The sequence below is a fragment of the Pinus tabuliformis genome, chromosome J (genome assembly GCF_031772625.1).
Source record: "Pinus tabuliformis cultivar Carrire ecotype Pingquan chromosome J, CPIR1, whole genome shotgun sequence".
NCBI lineage: Eukaryota > Viridiplantae > Streptophyta > Pinopsida > Pinales > Pinaceae > Pinus > Pinus tabuliformis.
The window spans coordinates 1400491707-1400514280 of NC_142295.1; the positions used below are offsets into that span (position 1 = coordinate 1400491707).

A 22574-nucleotide genomic window follows, 5' to 3' on the forward strand; every position below is an offset into this window, starting at 1 on the left:
TGCCTTTTGGGACTTCCTGGTTTGAAGAAGGAAGAGCTCAAGCGTGTCATAAGCCATTCCGAGGCTCTCTCTCAATGTGAGCACACATTGAGTGCTTTGGGAGTTATAAGTGAAGAAGTTGATGATACAGCGGGGGCTACCTAGTTTATAGCCACTAAGAATCTTTGAGACATAGGGGCTGTTGCAAGTGCTCGAGCTGCTGAGATTTATGGTCTACAAATGATTTGAGTGGATTGTATATTCATCACATGATGCTTTGACTCCGACCATTAGGGAAAAATGTCATTCATGTAAATCTGGTTAAAAGAATTGATGTTGTATTGTTGTGACGTTTAGAGTGGCCAACTATTGTCACGAGTTTTTGTTTTTGTTGTAATTGGCCATTCCAACAATAGACAAATTTAACTATAAGAATGATTAACCATGAGATATAATGAAGACATGATAGTGAAGATGGCATTAGAGGCACTGCATTAGAAATTGGAGGATGATAGACAATCTAGTTTGTGTGAATTAGTGTGAATTAGTGGAACAGACTCATGGTGTAGTATGAGTCACATATTGTAATTAGAACAAATCTACATGGCATATACTCTTTTGTAATGGTTAGTTGTGGTCTTGAAATGTTTTATGTAACTTCTGTAAGACTGAGAGAGGCATGCATACCCTTTGTTATGTGTTCTGTAAGAGAGTTTTAACACGGTGGAAGAATGTGTCATGCTTGATGGATACACTTGGGTGGGCCACATTGGTTTTAGACTCCATGAGGTGAAAATTTATAGCTAGGGAGAGTTCATCAAGAGGTTGGATGAACCATGTATGTAAAGGAATTTTTAGTAGACTAGCGGTTGTAGCGGTTGGGTACCAATGCATTCCGTTAAATGGTTGTTTCTTTATATGGACATTGACAATTGCATGAACAAGGTAGAAGGTGTAATTATGAGAGTATACCAGATGTAGATTTTGTAAATTGATATTGAAACAAGTACTCATCGAGACAAGTACTCATTAAGGAGGTGTGTTGGAATATGTAATCCCTACTTATCTCAGTTGTGTCTTTCTAACTAGAGGAGTCTGTTCCTAACAATCTTCCTAGATTTGTCTGTGGTTGAGATATTCTCTCAACCAACAGATTGTATGCTCAAAATAGTTTTACTATCTTGAGACAATATTCATATATATATGTAATCCAATATTTAATTAATAAAGAATAGAAAATAGTTTACACCATCGAGTTTTATCAATCCTCAAATGAGTTGTGAATGCCCCTCTACCAGAATCACTTGATCTCAAAACACTCTTTATGACAATGAGTAGGACCCTTTTGACTTAGAAGCCCATGGCCTTTTCGACCACCAAAATCCCATGCTACCTAGTCTGATGTTCTTGTTAAGGAATTTTTTTTTATCAGAATGAGAACCTGTAGCCATTTCGATGAAAGGCTCTGAGGCATTTCGCACAATATTTAGCCTTTTCAACACACTTAGGATATTCAGCGTAAATTGGTGTCGGCCCTGTTGGGAATTTTTAAACGGGAAAATACCAAAACCAAACACACAGACACCACAGAGCCAATGCTCTGTTTCCACTGTTCCAGGACCTTTTGCACAGGGAAGCCTTTAAAAAACAAATATTCTCATAACAGGCCATTACACAGTCACAAAAAAAACTTCTATTGATTTAAATACATGCCTGATACAAATACATGCCTGATACACATTCATCCTCTTTGCTGAGAGGGATTTTCCAAAAACTTTCATTCACCCATCAAAACTCTGTTTTCACCTGAGAAATTACTGTGCTGGGTTTACTGCAGTAAAACCCATTTTTACATTTGCTGGTGTAAAACTATTTTACACATACTGCTGTAAATTTATTTTACACATACAGTAAACTTTTCATTACATTCACAATCTCAAAAAATACCTGAACACTCTTTTCTCCTGCATTTCAATGCATACCCAATACATTAAAAAAGATCCATGCATTGCTGTGCAATATCTTCCCCTGCTTCACATGCTGGTCTTCATTCTGAGCACTCCCTGCTCTTTCGCTGCTGCGCGTTACACCACTCTCATGTGCAACAATAACTTTACGCTATATCCCTCATGCACTGCTGTGCACTCTCTTTTTTTTTAAAAACGCTCCCCCAGCTCTCATAAAAAATGCTCAACACAATTACAACCCTCATAAAAAAAACCACGCACATACATCGTGCGCAAAAAAAACATATCACAATACATTTTCATGTTTTATTTCTACGCACTACTATACACCTTTTCATTGTAATACATAATGGTCAACGCACACACCTAATATAAAAGCAATATATTTTGTGCCCATACCCATATTAAAAAAATGCCTCACCAAAACTTCGTAAATGCCCATAACTATTTAAGGCGGGCCTCCACCAACCTTCATAAATTCATTAAATGGCTCAGCGTTTCCTCCACGGCGGTCAACGGAAATCCTCACACGCCACGCAAACCAGTGATTTGCCGCAGGCCGTATGTAGCTTCAGAGATCAACGGCGGAGGATGATCAGGCTGATCGGACGGCGGTGGTGAATATCGGAGGGCAGTTTGCAGCAGGACTTTAACCCCCGAGAAAATGACGTTGCGTTACGTCAGGGCAATGACACGCGTCTGCACCAAATCCCATCGGAGCCGCATATACGGAAACAGCTTTTCGCTGGTAGGCGGTCCGAGAAAGTTAAGCAGGTTTCCGGTTTTGCTTTGGCGGTTTTGGGTGAGTTACGCACGGAGTTGAAATTAGATTTCAACACTCCCCTTTAATTTCAACTGCTGGGCGTTCAAACATACCCAGACACTTCCTCTCATAGAGGGATTCACCAACTGCTGTTACAAAGACATCTTCCTCACATAGAGGGGTTCACCAATCTTCCTCGCATAGAGGGATTCACCAACTGCTTCTGATGCAGTTCCACAAACAAACAAAGTTGTCTTCCTCTTAATAGAGGGATTAACCTGAAACTGTGCTTAAGAGCACCTTCCTCATGACAGAGGGATTCACCATGTGACTGTGCTTAAGAGCACCTTCCTCATGACAGAGGGATTCACCATTACAATGTGCTGAAGAGCACCTTCCTCTTGACAGAGGGATTCACCTGTTATAAAGAAACATCTTCCTCTTGACAGAGGGATTTACCAAACAATGCTAAAAAGCATCTTCCTCTCAACAGAGGGTTTCACCAAATGACTGCTGCAAATGCAGTTCCAAAACAAACAATCATTGCACTGTTGTGTGTGCTAACTCATTACATTGTTCTTTTATGCTGCTGCACATTCTCTGCTGCACTGTTGTGCCATCTTCTTTGCTGTGTCTATCCCACACTGTTGTGTCTACACTTGCACTGCTTCTGCACTTTTCAAAGACAAAATACTCTGTCTTTCTTTGAACAATTACACTGTCCCAACTTACAAATTTACACTGCTGTGTGTGAACATTTCTTACACTCACTGCTGTTGCATATATTGCATTTCAATTCAATGAACAACAAATTCATTACATTTACCTTTACTGCTGTAAGGAAAATTTCTTTTGCATGTGCTGCTGTTCAAAACTTCTTGCTGCTGCATTTTTCACATTTGCATTGCTGTGTGCTTCTCCTTCTTCACGATGGGAAAACTTTTCTTCAAGCTGCTGCTGTCCATACACTTGCTGTTGCATTGCCTCTGCAATTTGCACTGTCGCTGCCTTTTTTTTTTTTTTTTTTTTTTTTTTTTTTTTTTTTTTTTATCATACTGTTGTGTGCCCATACTCTTGGCACTTCATTCTCCACAAAAAAATAACACAGGCTGCTGCCTTTTCTCATGCACCCTTGCTTCACACAATCTTAGTCTTCATTTTTTTTACACAATGCACTATTGTGCAATTCTTTTGGCTTTCTGCTGCCACACACATTCTTATACATTCAGTGTGCATTAAAAATCTACTGTCCTTGTTTTTCTTTATGCATTTCTTTGCATGCTGCATTGCATAAAAAACATTACATTTTTTTTACTGCTGTGTGAAAGAATTCCATTGCATTCTCAGCCACTGGGCATTTACGCTCTACTGCGTTTTGCCTTCTTCTCATTTTCTTCTCACTGTTTTGCATTTTCATTCCCAACACAAAACATTTCCATCTGCTGTGTATTATACTCACTCTGCTGTGAATATATTTTCTCACTTTTCATAGAAGGAAACTACCTTCCATAGCTATGCATTTCAATGCATGTGCACCACAAAAAGAATTTTAAACTGCTGTTCATTCTAATCCATGTGCTCCAAAAAAAATTCCCAAACTGCTGTTTTATGTTCTGTTTTCCCACTGCTGTGAGGGTCTTCTTGCTTTGCATACTTCTTATTGCGCTGCTGCACTTTACATTTGAGCGCTGCCCCTTTTTCTTCTCTGCTTCTATGGCAGATTTAACTTCATATCTTTCCCTTATGAAAAGGTCTTCATCAAAGAGTGACTGTTAAAACAGTTCAGCAACAAAAAAAATTACAAGCTCCCCTTTAGTGTATGCTTGTCTTCTTTTGGCAGACTCTTCTCAAAACAAATTTAGATCCATTGGGGAGTTCAAGGGGTTTTCAGATTGTATTACCTTCCTTCTCCATACTTGTGTAACTTTCTTCTTTTGCATGGGTCTAGCTTGTGTAAGAGCCCATGTCAAGTTACAGTCACGTGCCATATGCCCAATGTTATGACACTTGAAGCATTCAACTTTATTCATGAATAAGAATTCATGATTTCTTCTTGTGAAATTATTTCTTGGAGATTGTTGGGAACCACAACATCTATCTCCATGAAATGCTCTACAGTCTTTTGCCATATGACCAAAGTTTGAGCAAGCATAACAATAACCATAAAATGAACTTTGGTACCTGGGAGATGGAGTTTTTCTAGATGTACTTCTGAAGCCTTGCTGCCTTGAGATCCTTTGTTGATGACCATTGCATCTTGCCTCTTTGACATCAGCTACATTTCCTCTTGGAGCTGGTTTTCTTCTTGGAGCAAGATTTCTTCTATTGCAGCCTTCATTTTTCTCCTTGCCTTTGCTAGAACTAGGAGCATCACCATCTCTTTCTGGCTTCTTCACATCTCCTTTGCATAAAGCATCCTCATCCTTGTTTGAGGGTTCAACTACATACCCAAGTCCTGATTTATCAAATGGAGATCTGTGATAGCTGAGCATGTCATCCAAAGCTTGAGAGCTCTTCATTATTTTGTTCATCCCTTCAACCTTCTTCCTGAGGAGGACAATCTCTTCTTCTAACTTTTCACATACATTGTTTTTCCTTGCTAGTTGTCCCTCAGTTTCTTCCTTGCTATGAGTAGCTTCAGCTGCTACTACTTTGAAGGAGATAATATCAGACTTCATTTTGGAAATTTCTTCATCTTTTGCTTGACTGCTCTTCATTTTCTTTTCAGCTCCTTGTGCCTGCTTCCTGGCTTCTTGTAGTTCAGACTTAAGGGAGGAGACCTCTACCTTGTACTGTCCAATCTCTTCTACAAGCTTGTTCACTCTCTTTTGCCTTTGTTCAAGTTGGCTTGTCAAAACATCTGCCTGCTTCTTTGCTTCATTCAGCTGATTTGTCATAGACATGACTTCTTCATGATGTTTCCTCTTGCATTGATCAAGCTCCTTCTTGAGCTTGGCAAGCTCTTCATCCCTTTCCTTTACTTGAAGCTTGATGAGGTCAAGCTTTTCATTCTCAGCTTCTATGATGGGTTCTTCTTGACTCATTGTCATGGTCAGTGCTCCCTTTGCATGAAGGTCATGCAGTATGTCCCATATATCCTTTGCTGATGTATATTTTCCTAGATTCCTCTTCACAGAATCAGGGAGTCCATCCAAGATTAGTTTTACTGCTTGTGCATCATACTCCATGGATTCTTTATCCATCTTGCTGTCATCAATCACTGACTCCCAGACTTCAATCCCCTCAGACATTAGGAAAGCCCTCATCATTATTTCCCATACATCAAAGTTTCCATCAAACTTTGGAACCTCAAATACAATGCTTTCAAATAGATTCCCTTCTAGTTTAGTAGAGGAGGGAGACACATTTTTAACAGGCTTGGAGGCTTTCTTCTTTGACCTTGCCATTCTTATCTAGGCTTTAAATCCTTGACTGTGTATTTAAAACACTGACTGTCTCTTCAATAACAAACAAGATAGCTATGAAGAATACCTGAATCCTTTGTTGTCTGAGTCTTCTGTCTGCCTGAGAAGTTTTGCTGCAGCAACAACCTTCTCCCTTCAGCTTCTTTGTCTCCTTCAAAGAGCCTAAGCCTGCTCCGATACCACTGTTGGGAATTTTTAAACGGGAAAATACCAAAACCAAACACACAGACACCACAGAGCCAATGCTCTGTTTCCTCTGTTCCAGGGTCTTTATGCACAGGGAAGCTTTTAAAAACAAATATTCTCATAACAGGCCATTACACAGTCACAAAAAAAACTTCTATTGATTTAAATACATGCCTGATACAAATACATGCCTGATACACATTCATCCTCTTTGCTGAGAGGGATTTTCCAAAAACTTTCATTCACCCATCAAAACTCTGTTTTCACCTGAGAAATTACTGTGCTGGGTTTACTGCAGTAAAACCCATTTTTACATTTGCTGGTGTAAAACTATTTTTACACATACTGCTGTAAATTTATTTTACACATACAGTAAACTTTTCATTACATTCACAATCTCAAAAAATACCTGAACACTCTTTTCTCCTGCATTTCAATGCATACCCAATACATTAAAAAAGATCCATGCATTGCTGTGCAATATCTTCCCCTGCTTCACATGCTGGTCTTCATTCTGAGCACTCCCTGCTCTTTCGCTGCTGCGCGTTACACCACTCTCATGTGCAACAATAACTTTACGCTATATCCCTCATGCACTGCTGTGCACACTCTTTTTTTTTTAAAACGCTCCCCCAGCTCTCATAAAAAATGCTCAACACAATTACAACCCTCATAAAAAAAAACCACACACATACATCGTGCGCAAAAAAACATATCACAATACATTTTCATATTTTATTTCTACGCACTACTATACACCTTTTCATTGTAATACATAATGGTCAACGCACACACCTAATATAAAAGCAATATATTTTGTGCCCATACCCATATTAAAAAAATGCCTCACCAAAACTTCGTAAATGCCCATAACTATTTAAGGCGGGCCTCCACCAACCTTCATAAATTCATTAAATGGCTCAGCGTTTCCTCCACGGCGGTCAACGGAAATCCTCACACGCCACGCAAACCAGTGATTTGCCGCAGGCCGTATGTAGCTTCAGAGATCAACGGCGGAGGATGATCAGGCTGATCGGACGGCGGTGGTGAATATCGGAGGGCAGTTTGCAGCCAAACTTTAACGCCCGAGAAAATGACGTTGCGTTACGTCAGGGCAATGACACGCGTCTGCACCAAATCCCATCGGAGCCGCATATACGGAAACAGCTTTTCGCTGGTAGGCGGTCCGAGAAAGTTAAGCAGGTTTCCGGTTTTGCTTTGGCGGTTTTGGGTGAGTTACGCACGGAGTTGAAATTAGATTTCAACAGGCCCGTGGTTGCATTGATTCCAAGCATTTACCCTGAATTTGAGTATTCCACCATGTCGTTCCTTGTTGGCTATAATCTGTGGAATAGGGCAAATCAAAATATAGCTTGCCCCTGCTTCAAATTCCATGGCCAAGATTATTTGCGGTAACATAAAGCAGCATTGTGTCTCCAATAACCTGGAAATTGTGGGATAGTAGTAAGAGGTCACGAATTAACTGAAGTTGTTCCAATCAAACTTCTTACCCTGCTATGCGAAGAGCATCTTTCCAACGCATCCTGCCTCATCCTTGAGAACCCATTTCACAGAAACGACATATATAATCAAAGTTCTTACCGTGTCATGCAAAGTGCATATTTCCAATGCATCCTGCCCCATCTTTGAGAATCCAATTCACAGCAACGGCATATATATTTTCGCCAATGGAAAGCTTTCACAGCAATTTCCAGCAGTGGATTTTCAAGATCTAGGTATAGTAAGGAAGCGTTGCCCCAAGTACAAGTCCTGTAATCACGTTTTTCTAGTGCCAACTATTGACCTTTATCCCACATTTATGCAGTAACTTTTTTATATTCTAAAGTTTTCCCAATGATGGCGCACTTTTCTATACTCGGTTGACGGGTTCTCCTTTCGCTGCCAATTTGACCTAAACATGGGTATCAACTTGCAATTCGCAATTCCTAATACATGGGTATCAACTTACAATTCCTATTCCTGATACATGGCCTGATGTATTGCTCTCCTTTTTGTGCTACAAAGTTTTTAAGTTTATTTTCCAATTTGATTTGTATAGAAGTTGATAGAGATTCATTGAAATCACAAGTTTCATAGGTGAACTGTTCATAATCCAAGTGTTTCAGGGATTTTTGAAGACAGTCAAAAAACTAGTTTAAACAACTCAAGATTTGTCCAGAAATTTATCTAGTAAAAATTCATAAATATTGCACTTTAAAACCACTCCATTTAAAACTAAGATTCAGAACAAACTTAACCTAAACAAATCCCACCTGTCCCTAAACTAATATATGACTTGATGCATTGCTACCCAGCAATTTCCAACCAGTTCCCAATTTAAAACTAAGATACATGACCTGATACATTTTTACCCCTTCGGTGCCAATACAAGTCTTTGTCCAATTTAACCTAAATGGTCTAAGGTCCAAGAAGGCTGAACCAGGTCCCATTTTAACGTGCCAATACAGGTCTTTGTCAAATTTAACCATTTAACCCATTATCTGGAAAATTAGAATCCTACATGTCTTTGTCCAACTTAACCTAAACAGTTCCCACCAGTTCCCAATTTAAAGCTAAGATACATACCTGATGCGTTACTACCCCTTCGGTGCCAATACAGGTCTTTGTCCAATTTAACCTAAATGGTCCGAGAAAACTGAACTAGTTCCCCATTTAACATGCCAATACATGGCTTTCTCCAACTTAACCTAAATGGTCTAAGAAGACTAGACCAGTTCCCAATTTAACCTATTACCTGAAAAACTAGAATCCTACAAATCTTGTCAAGACCGAACACCAATTACAAAAGATACATTAACATTTTGTTATAAAACTGACAGAAACCGGTGACTTGTTACAAGAAATCCGGGACCATAGACCTCATTTAAAAACTGCAGAAAACAATGGTCTGCAAGACCTGATGCATTGCTCCCATTTCGATGCCAATTTAACCCAAACATGATGCATTGTTGTTCCCAATGTAATCTATTATCTGAAAAACTAGATCCTACAAGTCTTTATCCAATTTAAGCTAAACGGTCTTGGTCCCAGAAGACCGAATACCAATTACAAAAGATTAACATTTTGTTACATAGCTAACAAAAATCAACTGCCTGTTGCAAGAAATCCCAGAGCACGGACCTCATTTATCAACTGCAGAAAACAACTGCCTGTTGTAAGAAATCCCAGAGAACATATCTCATTTAAAAACTGCAGATAATTCTATTTTTCTGACAATGCTTAACTGAAGGGACAAAAAGTTCGTTGAAGCACGGCTGGAGCATTTTTCATTTCATCAAAATGTGATGCCACTGAAAGGAAAAAAAACTTATCTTCGGAACAATTGGTACAAGCCCCAAAATTTCTAGGGATACTCCCTCCATTCCTCTAGAAGAACAGCACATCGTTAGCATAATGTCATTTATATGACGTTTAATACTGTAGAGGTTAATTCTTGGTGTGGTCTGGTGGCATGAGATATGACATTTACGACTGTAGAGGTTAATTCTTGGTATGAGATATGACGTTTAGGACTGTAGAGGTTAATTCTTGGTGTGGTCTCGTGGCATGAGATATGACATTTAAGACTACAAAGGTTAATTCTTGGTGTGGTCTCCTGCTTCATGACATATGAAATTTGAAACTGTAGAGGTTGGTCCCTCTTCATAATTCTTGGTGTGGCCTCCTCGTATGATGACATTTAACACTGTAGAGGTTGCTTGCTCCGCTTGAGATATGACATTTAAAACTATAGCGGATTGGAGTTTTTCTTAATTCTCGGTCCACTCTCTTGCCCTGAGATATGGAGTTTGTGAGCTTTTTTTAATTCTTAGTGTGGTCTCTGGATGGGGCTTCACTAGGGGAGCAATATCATACCAGGGACGTTCATATTGGGGGATATATATTGAGTTGTGAGCTTTTTTTAATTCTTAGAGTGGTCTTTGGATGGGGCTTCACTAGGGGAGCAATATCATACCAGGGACGTTCATATTGGGGGATATATATTGAGGAAAAAATGACATAATATATTGAGCATATAATAGGGGGTAAGGGTTTTTATACGTTGTGTATAAAAAACGGAGCTCTATGTTAATGGAAACTATAAAATGGTATAAAAAAGGCTAATGGAAAAATAGATACCTACAATATCTAGTAAAAGTATGGGTTTTGTAAATTGGAAAGGTATATTGGGTTTGTATTAGCAAAGGGTTAAATAAAGTGATTTTTAGAGGTATTTTCCAATAAGTGAAATTAAGGGTAGTTTTTAATATGCGACGAAAGCACTTGTGTGTCATAGGTTCATTGAGTGAAACCCTTCTGGGTCTCCTCGCATGAGATATGACATTTGAAACTATGGAGGTCGTTGCATGAGATATTAGAGGTTGGGCACTCTGCTTAATTCTTGGTGTGCTCTCCTAGAATGAGATATGGCATTTGAAATTGTAGAGGATGGGTTTGACGAAGAAAACTTATTAGTTTTACCAAAAAATATTAAATTAATCATTTTAGAAACCCACTTATTTTTACCAAAAAACACTAGCGTTAATAAGTCTGATGCTCGAACCCTGTAGAAATGAACATGTATAACTATTTATGTAGATTTGAGCGCATGATGTGTTCATTGAAATTGATATCTCATGGTAGGCTCAACTGAGAGATCACTCATGACGAACCACTTCTATGTTGAAAGTGGTCGAGAATTAGAATCTTCACATGCATGTCAACGATCATCTGAACCAACTTTGGAACTCAGATTTAAAATATGAACTAAATGACATAATGCATCATATTTTATATTTTCTACAAGAGGAAGCACAAAAGTTTCTACATGATCCTTGGATGCATGCAAGCAACTTTCTTCAAAGTAGACACTCGTCTCAATGAATAACTTTTATGTTAAAAGGTCTAGAATTTTGTATCCCTTTACACCATCTCGATATCCAAAATGATTCACTCTTTGCTTTGAGCATTCAAATTCCTTAACTTTTATGTAAGAATGTGGGTCTATGAACGAGATTCGAAAATGTGGAAACATGTGACTTTTGGTTGCATGCCACTCCATGCCTCAAAGGATATTTTTCATGTAACATATTTGTGAGGAGATCTGTTTGTATATAGGAAGCACAGTTGATTCCTTAGCTCACAATTTGGAAGAAAGGCACCTTGCATCCAACATGAAACTAGGCATTTGTTTCAAGGATATGTTCTTCCTCTTAGCTACCCCTTTTTTCTACGGATTTTAAGGAACTATGTGTTGCAATTGTGTTCTTGCTTATCACAAAAGATTTGGATACATTTGTTGACATAATCCCCCCATTATCTGTACATAGTATCTTGTTCATTGGGCCAAACAACTTCTCTAGATGGCTGTGAATATCTTTAGATGCTCAAAAACTTCATATTTGAATTTGAGAAGGTACACCCATGTGTATCTCATGCAATCATCTATAATTGTGAGCACATATTTGGATTTTCTTATGGAAGGATTTGGAAATGGCCCCAAAAGATCGTTATGAAAAAGCTCCAAGGGAGAGGATCCCTTCATGCATGTCCCTTCCCAAACTCTTCTTGTGGATTATTTCTAAGAGCACATCCTTCACAAACTCCATTACAAAATTCTATGAGAGGAAGGCCTTTCACCATCCCTTGTTTGCTAAATTGTTTCATGTATCTAAAATTTAAGTTTCCAAAGCTTTTATGCCAAATTCTACTTTTGTCATTTGCATGCATAATAGTATAGGGGAATCTCATTAAGGTAAATATTCATAGAAGTTGTAAACATGACATTGATGATTTACCTTACTAACTACAATTTTGGAGTTGTTTTGCATGTCATATATGGTAACTAAATGTGGGGTGAATTTCACTCTCCTTCTAGTGGCAACATGTGTCATTTAATACATAGAAATAAGACTTAATGAAATATTTGGAATATGAAGGACATTCATGAAAATTTCATCTTCAAGACCTACCCTCCCTTGTCCAATTTCCTCTACTAGAGAATCATCTCCCATGAGAATAGGAAGATCATCACATGGTTTTAAAGATGAGAGAGAATATTTTGTGGTTAGATTCATTTGGAGATTTGGATTTCCCCCTTTTCTTGGATCTTGTTCTTTAACCTTTGCTTTTCTTTTGGGTTGCTCATTGAATTTTGATTTGGCCTTTCCCCTTTCATGCACGACAAGTGCATGGAGCTTGGAAATTTTCAATGTGCCTATCGTTATGAGCTTCTCCTGCTCAGATATCGGGGACTCAACAAATCTATCGAGTGTGGGAATCTTCTAGGTTGCTCCTATTGCAACGCTAACTATGTGAAAATTGTTGACAAATATAACGTAATATGGAGCCAATTTTGACAATATGGAAAAAATTAATTGACTTTCTTCCTTGGATATGTTGATTCCACATTCTTTCAACTAGAGTAAGAAGACTTTTAACCTTGTGAAGCAATTTTGAATGTTCTCGACACTTCTCGAATGTAATAAGTTGAGCTCATGTTCAAGGATGCAACCTTGCATTTCATCCTACTTCTCAAACAGTGCCTTCAATGTGATCCAAACTTGATTTGGAGTGGTGAATGCTTTGACATGAAATAATTATTCATATTTATATTTTTCAACTATGGAATTTGGTTCAATCTCTATTGCCATGGCTATCCAATACAAGTTTCTACTTTTGAATTAAAGTAAAATCTCTGGCTTCTATTCGAAGTAGTTATATGGTATGAGAGTTGTGGATGGTGGAAACTACATTCTTTCTAATGGCTCCTGACTTCAGTACCTGCAAACATATTGTTAATGCTCCTTCATCCTAGCCCTTGTGGGCTCTAATACCATGTGAAATTGTAGTTAAAATTGCACGGAATGGATCTAACTAGAAAGTTATGAAAAAAACATGCAAGTAGGAAAGGAGAAAGAAAATCCAAAGAGAAAAAGTTGATGAATTCTATTCATGCAAAAAAAAAAAATTATGAGAAAACACAATTCAATGCAATATAATTTACATGGCTCAACTAATATAGTAGTGAATCTAAGAGATGTGAACATGCACTAGTGTTGTAGCGGCTGCAACACCCTCCAAATTTTTTTCGTGCATCCAATTTCAGAGTCTTCCTTGGGTTTTTCCTTAATGTTTGCAAGCACTCGACCTCACCCGTGATCTCATAGTGAGTATTTGCACCCTCCTCGCTTGACCGTTCAACGAACATCTTTTTTACATGTTGGTCACAATGTCATGCTTGTAGTCATGTTTTGGTCACACACAAGGTCCCGCTTTGTGTGCACAAGTTGTATTCACTATGTAAACATCCATTCCAGTCACACACAAAGTTGTATGCCCTATCGCGCAAGCGTCGTCGCGGTCATTCAACGATCTATCACAAGTGTCGCTCTTGTTTCTTGCACCGTCGATCAGTCACACTGAGTATATGTTGTCTTGATGGTTTGAGACGTGTCATCATTGAGTCATGTTGAGTGTGTGTTCGCAAGGTCGCGTATGCACAAGTTCAACTACTCACACACTTAGTCCTTTTGCTGAAGTTTTGACGACCATCTCACCCTCCAACAGCCAAACCTCCACCCTAGAATCGACTCAACCGACTGTCACCCAGAACTGCACAAAAGGGTCCCAACAAGCCATTTCAATCTACATTGCCCGCAAGCACCTCAACTAAGCCTCCAGCTAGTCAACCAAAGAGTTTGGCCATGCAATGACGCTAGGACTCTCTCCCCTAAAAAATTGTACAAAATCTATGAAGCATGCCCACTCCACTTATTGAAGAAGCTGCGTAGACATACCAGATAGACACCCAGTGTCTGTCAGTGTCTCCCTCCAAAAATTGTGTAACTTTTTGAGTCAGTAATCCAGTGAGCCGACCCGCTGCTCGCTCGGAAAACTACGTAGTTTTCATGAGTAGTCACCTAGTTTCCCAACGTCCCGCTCAACTCAAAAAATACACAAAGGTGTTCAGCAAGCCAACCTCCAAACAATTACGCAGTTTTTGTCACCAGCACTTCTGCAACCAGCTACCAGCTCCCTGGGAAAAAAACGCATTTTTTCATGATAAGCGTCTTGGAGCCCGTTGCCAACTGCCTGAAGGAATTACACACTTTTTTCTGCTAACCCCCCTTTGCTACGTGCATTGTTTCCCTCAAAAAATTACATAGATCTTCCCTCCACCCAAGCCAGATCCCGCAAACAGTCAATGCTGATCCAGATTGTCCATCTTAGTCTCCGAGTGACTTCTGCGTAATTTTCACCAGCAGTGCTTAGAGCCCGCATCCCAGCGTGAAACCTGCCTTGCAAAGTTTCATAGCCTTGTCCTCTGTCTTGGTCACCTGCATCCGAAAGTGAACGACAATGAATCATGGTAGACTAGGAGGTTTATGGATTTGACGTCGTCTCGTCATGAGTGATTGTAGATACAGGGACATGGATGAGACATGACGCAGTGACAAACAGAATGAACAAGGAGAGTAGATGCGAAGATATTTTTTAGCGAAGGACGATGCATGCAAGGAGATGTTTTTGTAAACAAACAAACATGTGAAGCATGCCAAAGTAAGAACGAAGGAGCAACGTGCACATGCAACATCAAGCGAACACCAAGACTATCGAAGACTCTGGACACCTTGCCATGCAGAGGTGAAGTTGTGATACACCGAGAGCACATCCATCACTTCGCAGCATTGTAGCTCGACTTGGACGCCGTCTGTAGCATGAACATACTAACACTGTCGTGTCGAGTCCTTTCATGAGTCATGTTGGCCACATCACTACTGTGGACCATACTATTGTAAATCAATGTAATGTAATGAGGAAGTCCAAGAGACCCACATGTAATATGAAGAGTCATGTAAAGTTGAAGAGTTAAATAAGTCAAACAATCATGAGGGAATTCGAACAATCAGAAGGGCCAATTTTATCCTTGGTTATAAATGCCCCTCATTTATACATGCAAAAGACTTTTTACCTTGGCTCCTCCCACACAACCTTGAGAGTTTGTAGTCTTTTCTTTGAGTTGCGAGCAGTGGCTCCAACACCCCTTTTATGTGGTTAGTGATGTATTATTTACTAGTGTGTCTTGGAACTTTAACTTAATTCAGAAGCTTGATAACATGCCAACACGTTTTCACACATGTATTGTAATTGTTTGTAAGACTAATCTTGGAACACTTGTAATGCATGTTTCTTTAACCTGTGTTAAAACAATTGAACTTTTTTTGTTGTTCTAATACATATGCTTATGAAAATATGTTGTATAAGTTGTTAACGTTGTCTTGCTTGTGTGGGTTGCGTCACTAGACATCAGACATAACCTTTTCCATAAACTTGTTATAACGACAGTCACACTCATGTAGACTACTCCGTTGAGTGTTGTATGTGCTATTCCTTCCTATGTGTGACTTCCGCATCCGTGTGGACCGCTCTGCCAGAAACTACGCATGTCTTATTGTGTTGTGTCTCTAACTCGACTGGAGATTCACTTCCACCCTCTCCCTCTGCAGTGAAAGAACCTTGAGACAAGTAACACTAGCACTCACCAGGCACGTGAACCTCGTTGTTCGAAGACAAAGAAGACCACTCTCATGCGTTGACAAGCAAGAGCTAAGGCAAACATTTAAGATAATGTCAAGTGGCCCATCGTACCGGATGAGACTCCTACAGCAAACAATGTGAAGTCTAGTTGAGACTTCATACTAAGGAGATCCCCTAAATATCGGTGAATCCAGCACCATCAACAACTAGCCATACAATAATGAGTTAAATATACTAAAAAAATTAATATCCATCCTTAATTATTTATTCATGAGCACTAAAAAATACCCTCTTCATAATAATAACGAAATTATTATATATAACTTCACTCATTAATCTAACTAAAGTAATCCATTTTTATTTTACAACATTTTTAAACACAAAATTTCAATCGTCATTAAATATGGCTTTCATCTCTAAACTTTTAGATACATTTTTTTTATTAAAAAATTATCCATCACGGAAATGTACAACCTCCATTATGGAAATTATATTTATATATATATACAAGGCCTGTTCTATTGAAATGAAGGAATTGTATTTACCAATGGTTCATATAGTTAAAAGTGGTTAGAGGGCAAATAAAATTCCAGAATTTTTTGATAAAAATGTTTGAATCATGTATTTTTAATAATAGAAATAAATTCAGTTCCATCAAAAAATTTTAAAACATTTAAATTTTTGAAATTCAACCATATATAAGAGACCACCTATAAAAACCATTATTCTAATAATTCCAAGCGGTTTGCGAATACTTTCCCTATCATTCAACCAATGCCGATGCTCATCCAATACGGGACGTAACGTAACCCCTTCCAATACGGACCTAACTGAATGTCCATCCATAAAAACCTAAATTTAGAAAAATCCATTCCAAATTTTATCAAAATATTACGAAGAATTTCCATAATTTTCTGGAATCAGAGTAAACCTATAAATTATTCCAAATTGAAATAAGAAAAACAGACTGGACAAGAAATCAAAGAAACTCTTAAAATTTCGCAGGAAGAGCCAAAACCTAACAGAAGTGCCGAAGAAAACATCGACATCTCATAAATCAGAACAGTGCTCAGCAGAAATGCATCGATAAGTAAATATTCCAAGCTACGAGATCAGAATAGACGGTAAAGGGTATTTTCCAGGCAATCAATTTAGTAAGACTTACTTGCAAAAGGCCCTTAATATCATCATTTGTGAGCTTCCCTGCTTCCCCATCCGCATCACTTCTGAGAGCCCAAAGCATACTCAGAAAATCGGCCTTCCCTCCTCCTTTACACGACGGAGTTTGGCGCTCCTGTATCACCTTACATAAGAACTCATCGAACCTGTTGTGCACCTTCTTCATCTTCGTCCGTACTCCCCGCAGATCCATCCAAGCCAAGGACGGCACAAAGTCGCCAATTATGAACTCCCCGGCCAAATCAAAACACTCCACCACCATTTCCCTGAACTCGCTTGCCTTCGATCCCTGGGAATCGAACACCCGCTTGCTGAACATAATCTGCCCGAGAATGTTGGCAGTACAGACGCTGAGCAGCTCCCCGAGGTTCACGGGCACGTCCTTGCATTGTCGCCCATGTTCGAGAATCGACCTCACCATCATCCCGACCTCTGCTTCCCGCACGGGCTGGAGATCATCCAGCGCCTTGCCGCCGAAAAGATGGATGCTACAGATCTTGCGCAACATTCTCCAGCGCGGACCATAGGGAGCCGAGGGGAGGCTTTTAGAGCCGTAGCCAGTGTATTTGGCGCTTGAGTTGCCTGGCCGGCTGGAGAAGTTGAGGTCGTTCGTCTTCAGGAACGCCTCCGCTATCTTTGGCGACGAGATGACCACGGTGTCGGTTGTCCCGAGTTTCATATACATGATCGGACCGTATTGCTTCGACAGCTGATAGAGCGAATGATGGGGCATGCTACCAAGAAGTGGAAGGCAGCCGATAACAGGCCATCCAGACGGGCCCGGGGGAAACCTTTTTCTCAGATTCTGTTTCAACACGCAGATCAAACCGATCGCAAGGAGGATGAGACTCAGAGATTGGCCGAGGCTCAGTCTCAGGCTTGCAACAAAACTCTGCAGCAAATCAAGCGATGACTCCATGTCTTCAAACCCCAATGTACAATGTGGGTTGTGACCCTCAAAGTTCAATACATGCAGGCTATCATCATATATCCATATCAAATAATTGCTTGCCTTATCCTTATCCCCAAAGATTGCTAGGCTATTGGGCAACGCTCTGGTGTTAATCGCATCTTCTGAATAGTGTTTTTTATTAAATGAAAATCAAATATATCATAACGTCCGTGAGATCTGACAAATTATACTTTTATGGCAGTAGTCTACTTCCTTTATGTTTTTCGAACTTTTCTGGATGTATTTTCTTGTTGAATATGATTTAAATTTGTGTGTATGTGATTGAAATTATATGTTTTTGAATTCTCCACACTACAAGTGGTAATTTCTTAAATTGTTAAATTTATTTATGCATTACGGATACATTTTACATAATATACATTTAAAATATATTTTGAGTCAATTCTATCCGAAATCTCAAAAAAATAAACCACGTTACAGTTAAACCATGCTAGGGAGATTTGTTATATCTACAATTTTTTTTGAAAATCTTCACAAACAACATTTATGAAAAAAAGAAAAAATTAATTAACTAACTAACTGTTAAACTATTATGCCCTTTGTTATATCTATAATTTTTTTTGAAAATCATCACAAACAACATCTACTTAGTATTCATAAAACTCCAATCAGTGGAAAGAAACACAACAATCCCTCCTTTCCCCCTAACAATCCCCACCACAAGGAAGACCAGTAACAATCCCTTCTTTCCACCTACACTCGCTTGACAATAGGCACTATTTTTATGTTCATAACAATCCGACCACACCACAAGGAAGATAATTAACAATCCCTCCTTTCCACCTAACAATCCCCACCAGAATACCCACACTCGCTTGACAAAAGGCGCTATTTTCATGTCCATACCCTATTCTAATCGGCATGTGTAGATTGTATTCTGCAAATCGGCGCGTGTACCGGGAAAGGCGCTATTTTATGTCCATAGCCTGATCCTAATCGGCCTGTGTATTCCGTCAACAGCATTCTGCAAATCGGCGCGTGTACCGGAAATGCTTTGACCGTCTCCCTGCAACGGTAAGTGGCAGGATTTTTATATTCGTTAAAGTAAATTTCAATGAAAATTGTGGAAATTGGTCATCTGCTTATGTTTTGTGACAAAATTCGAGTCTTCTTCCCCATTATAACTCAAATATGAAAACAGAGTTTTTATATTTATTAAACTAAATTTCAATGAAAATGGTGGAAATCTGTCATCTGCTTATGTTTTGTGACAAAATTACAGACTTCTTCGCCATTATAACTCAAATATGAAAATAAAGGTATTTCTGATAAACTAAAAGTCTAGCTTCATCTTAGACACTCAGCTTGCAGATTAGTTTGACATGAACACTTGTTAGACTTGTTGAGGGTAATTTCATGAAAATTTCCCGGTAATAGTGGAAATTTGTATGTTCATTAAATTGCATTTTAGTAAAAATGGAGGAATTGAGACTTTTGAATGCAACCCAGAGATATGGAAAACGGAAAACAACAAATAAGACAACAAATAAGATATGTTTCCAGGTTACAATAATCTCAAGCTATGGAATTGAAGCGACCCAGAGATGGGTTTCAACGCAGCTGAACGATGGATTGATAAGTGCATAAACACAAACCTTGGTGCTATAGATGTATCGTCTGACACAAACGGCATTTTCCCCTCTGGCACAATAATCTCAGTGTTGGAAGATGAGAGAATGTTAAAAAAAATATTGTGAAGATTTAAGATATTTTCTCCCTGCACCATCGGTATTACTTAGAATTGATGCTCAGCATTCATTTTATTGAACTGTTGAATTCATTTTCAAGTTTTCAAGATTCTTCATATGTTAGCGCTGCATCCCCTGCTTAGAAGTGCAGTAAAACAAGCAAACTACGAAGATGTATTGAGAAATTGTATAATGGATCACTGATGCAGGAGAATCAAGACACGTGGACAACTACGTGGACAACTAGGCCAACCTTGAACAAGATTCGGTTAATGAACTAATTCCAGTTAAAAAATTCAGTTAAAATTGAATGTATGTAAGAGATTGAAAATTCATTAGGGAATCAAGAAAGAGAAAAAATAAAAAATTGTGTGCGTGAGAGGGAAAAATATAGTCGCTGGAGAGTTCTTGATTAAGGCTGAGATACTTTAAAATTGTAATTTGAGTTTGTACATAATAAAAATGCGTTTTATGTGAACTTGTGTCTGCGTACCAGCGTTTTGCATTATTTTTTGCGGAGACTCAAAATCTTTTTATATTCATTTTTTCACGACAAAAAAAGAGAGAAGTTCTTAGTGTGTTTCGGTTGAGGCAAGCACAAGTAGCTTTTGTTTTGGTTTGGCAGCCACTGAGTTACGATGAATTTTTGACGAGTACGATTATTTGGAGAAGACCATGGAAAATCCAGAAGCAGAAACTGCATACTAAGATAATGGCAAGGCAGGAGATACGTTGGATGAAAAAGATCCAAGTAAAAGCAATTCCAAACGCAGGAGTGACGAGTATGGTCATGGTTATTATCATCGGTCCAAGGGCAAAGTCCGACGAAAAAGCGAGAGAGAGAAGTGAAAGAGGAGGTTGTAGTCGCAAACTAGAGAAATCGGCTGAAAGGGGCATGAGCAGTTGGAGTTTTGTGTTGAAGTTTCTCCATTGGGCTCGGTTCAAGCTTGGCAAGAAGCACAACCCCTCACATGGAATTTGCTTGTGGATTTGCTGGGCAAAGAAAATTTGTTTGACGCGATGTGGGATTGCATTAAGATAATGAGAACCGAGGGCATCGTGTCCATGGAAACCATTTCCTCTATGTTTGGGAATTATGGGCAGGCCGGTAAGATTGAGGAGGTGAGGATAACGTTCGATGTGCTGGAGCAATATGGATGCCGAAAGGTTTCGTCGTGCTAAATTGTTTTCTCAGGTTGTTGGAAAGATTAAAGATTCGTTGGAGAAGCAATTCTGAAAGGTTCCGTGGGCCCATAACCCACAGGCCTGAAGACAATTTTATTGGGGAAATAGGATTTTGGTTCACCCCGGAATCTCGTCCACATCAAGTAGTATCAGAGCGGGGAAAGATTTCCTGCAGAAAGGAGTTTTTGCATGCGAAAAAAGAAGAGGTACAGTTTTGTTGAAGATTTGTAAGCTTGTAGATTTTTAATTTATTTTGTGAAGGTGAGAAGATTGCAGCAAACCTGGAGTAGGAATGCTCAATTGGTTCGAGAGGAGAGAACCAGAGAGATACCGAAAGACTAAGCTCAGGAGAGAAACTTGGTGAGGCATCTGACAGCAGGAGGGACTTGCTATCGTAGAGGTTTGGTTGCAGCTCACATGAACGCAGTTCCACTAAAGAAGTGAAACAGTGGGTAGAATTGCTAAGGAAACGCATATGACCAGGAGGTCATAATTCATTTCTGTTCCTTGGGAGCATATGACTAGGAGGTCATAATTTTTTGTACCTCGGGAGTCTGATGCAAGAGCATCTGGACACCTCCGTGGAAAAAAATTATAGAAAGAAGACACGTGGACAACCAGGCCAACCTTGAACAAGATTCGGTTAATGAACTAATTCTAGTTAAACAATTAAGTGAAATTTGAATGTATGTATAATAAGATATTGAGAATTCATTAGGGAATCAAGAAAGAGAAAAAAAGAAAAACTGTGCATGTGTGAGAGGGAAAAATGTGGTTGCTGGAGAGTTCTTGATTAAGGCTGAGATGCTTTAAAATTGTAATTTGAGTTTGTACATAATAAAAATGCGTTTTATGTCAGCTAGTGTCTGTGTATTGTTTGCCAGCGTTTTGCATTAATTTTTGCAGTTACTCAAAATCTTTTTATATTCATTTTTTAATGACAAAAAAAGAGAGAAGGTTTTTGTGTGTTTCGGTTGAAGCAAGCACAAGTAGTTTTTTTTTTGGTTTGGCAGCCACTAAGTTACGATGGATTTTTGATGAGTACGATTATTTGGAGAAGACCGTGGAAAATCCATAAGGAATCATTGCATACTAAGATAATGGCAAGGTTGGAGATACATTGGATGAAAAAGATCGAAGTAAAAGAAGTTCCAAATGTAGGAGAGACAAGTATGGTCATGGTTATTATCACCGGTCCAAAAGGGCAAAGTCCTATGAAAAAGCAAGAGAGAGAAGTGAAAGAGGAGGTTGCAATCGCGAACTAGAGAAATCAGCTGAAAGGGGTACAATCAGTTGAAGTTTTGTGTTGAAGTTTTTCCATTGGGCTGGGTTGATGCTTTGCAGGAAGCACAACCCTTGGCATGGAATTTGCTCGTGGATTTTCTGGGCAAAGAAAAGTTGTTTGACGCGATGTGGGATTGCATTAAGATAATGAGAACAGAGGGCATCGTGTCCATGGAAACCATTTCCTCTATGTTTGGGAATTATGCGCAGGCCGGTAAGATTGAGGAGGCGAGGATGACGTTCGATGTGCTGGAGCAGTATGGATGCCGGAAGGTTGTTGTCGCGCTAAATTGTTTTCTCAGGTTGTTGGAAAGATTAAATATTCATTGGAGAAGCGATTCTGAAAGGCTTCATGGGCCCATAAATCGTAGGCCTCAAGACGATTTTATTGGGGAAATGGGATTT

At 39.1% G+C, this 22574-nt stretch overlaps 1 protein-coding gene across 1 annotated transcript in view; it reads right to left on the bottom strand.

Moving 5' to 3' along the window:
- The window catches only part of LOC149232598 (flavonoid 3'-monooxygenase CYP75B137-like), a 30000-nt gene extending 11960 nt beyond the window's left edge, over nt 1-18040 (bottom strand). Inside the window, exon 1 of the mRNA XM_089379452.1 lies at nt 17026-18040. Coding sequence (XP_089235578.1) covers nt 17026-17958 — 933 coding nt within the window. The 5' untranslated portion in view covers nt 17959-18040. The remainder of the gene's footprint in view (nt 1-17025) is intronic.
- Nucleotides 18041-22574: the final 4534 nt, after the last annotated feature.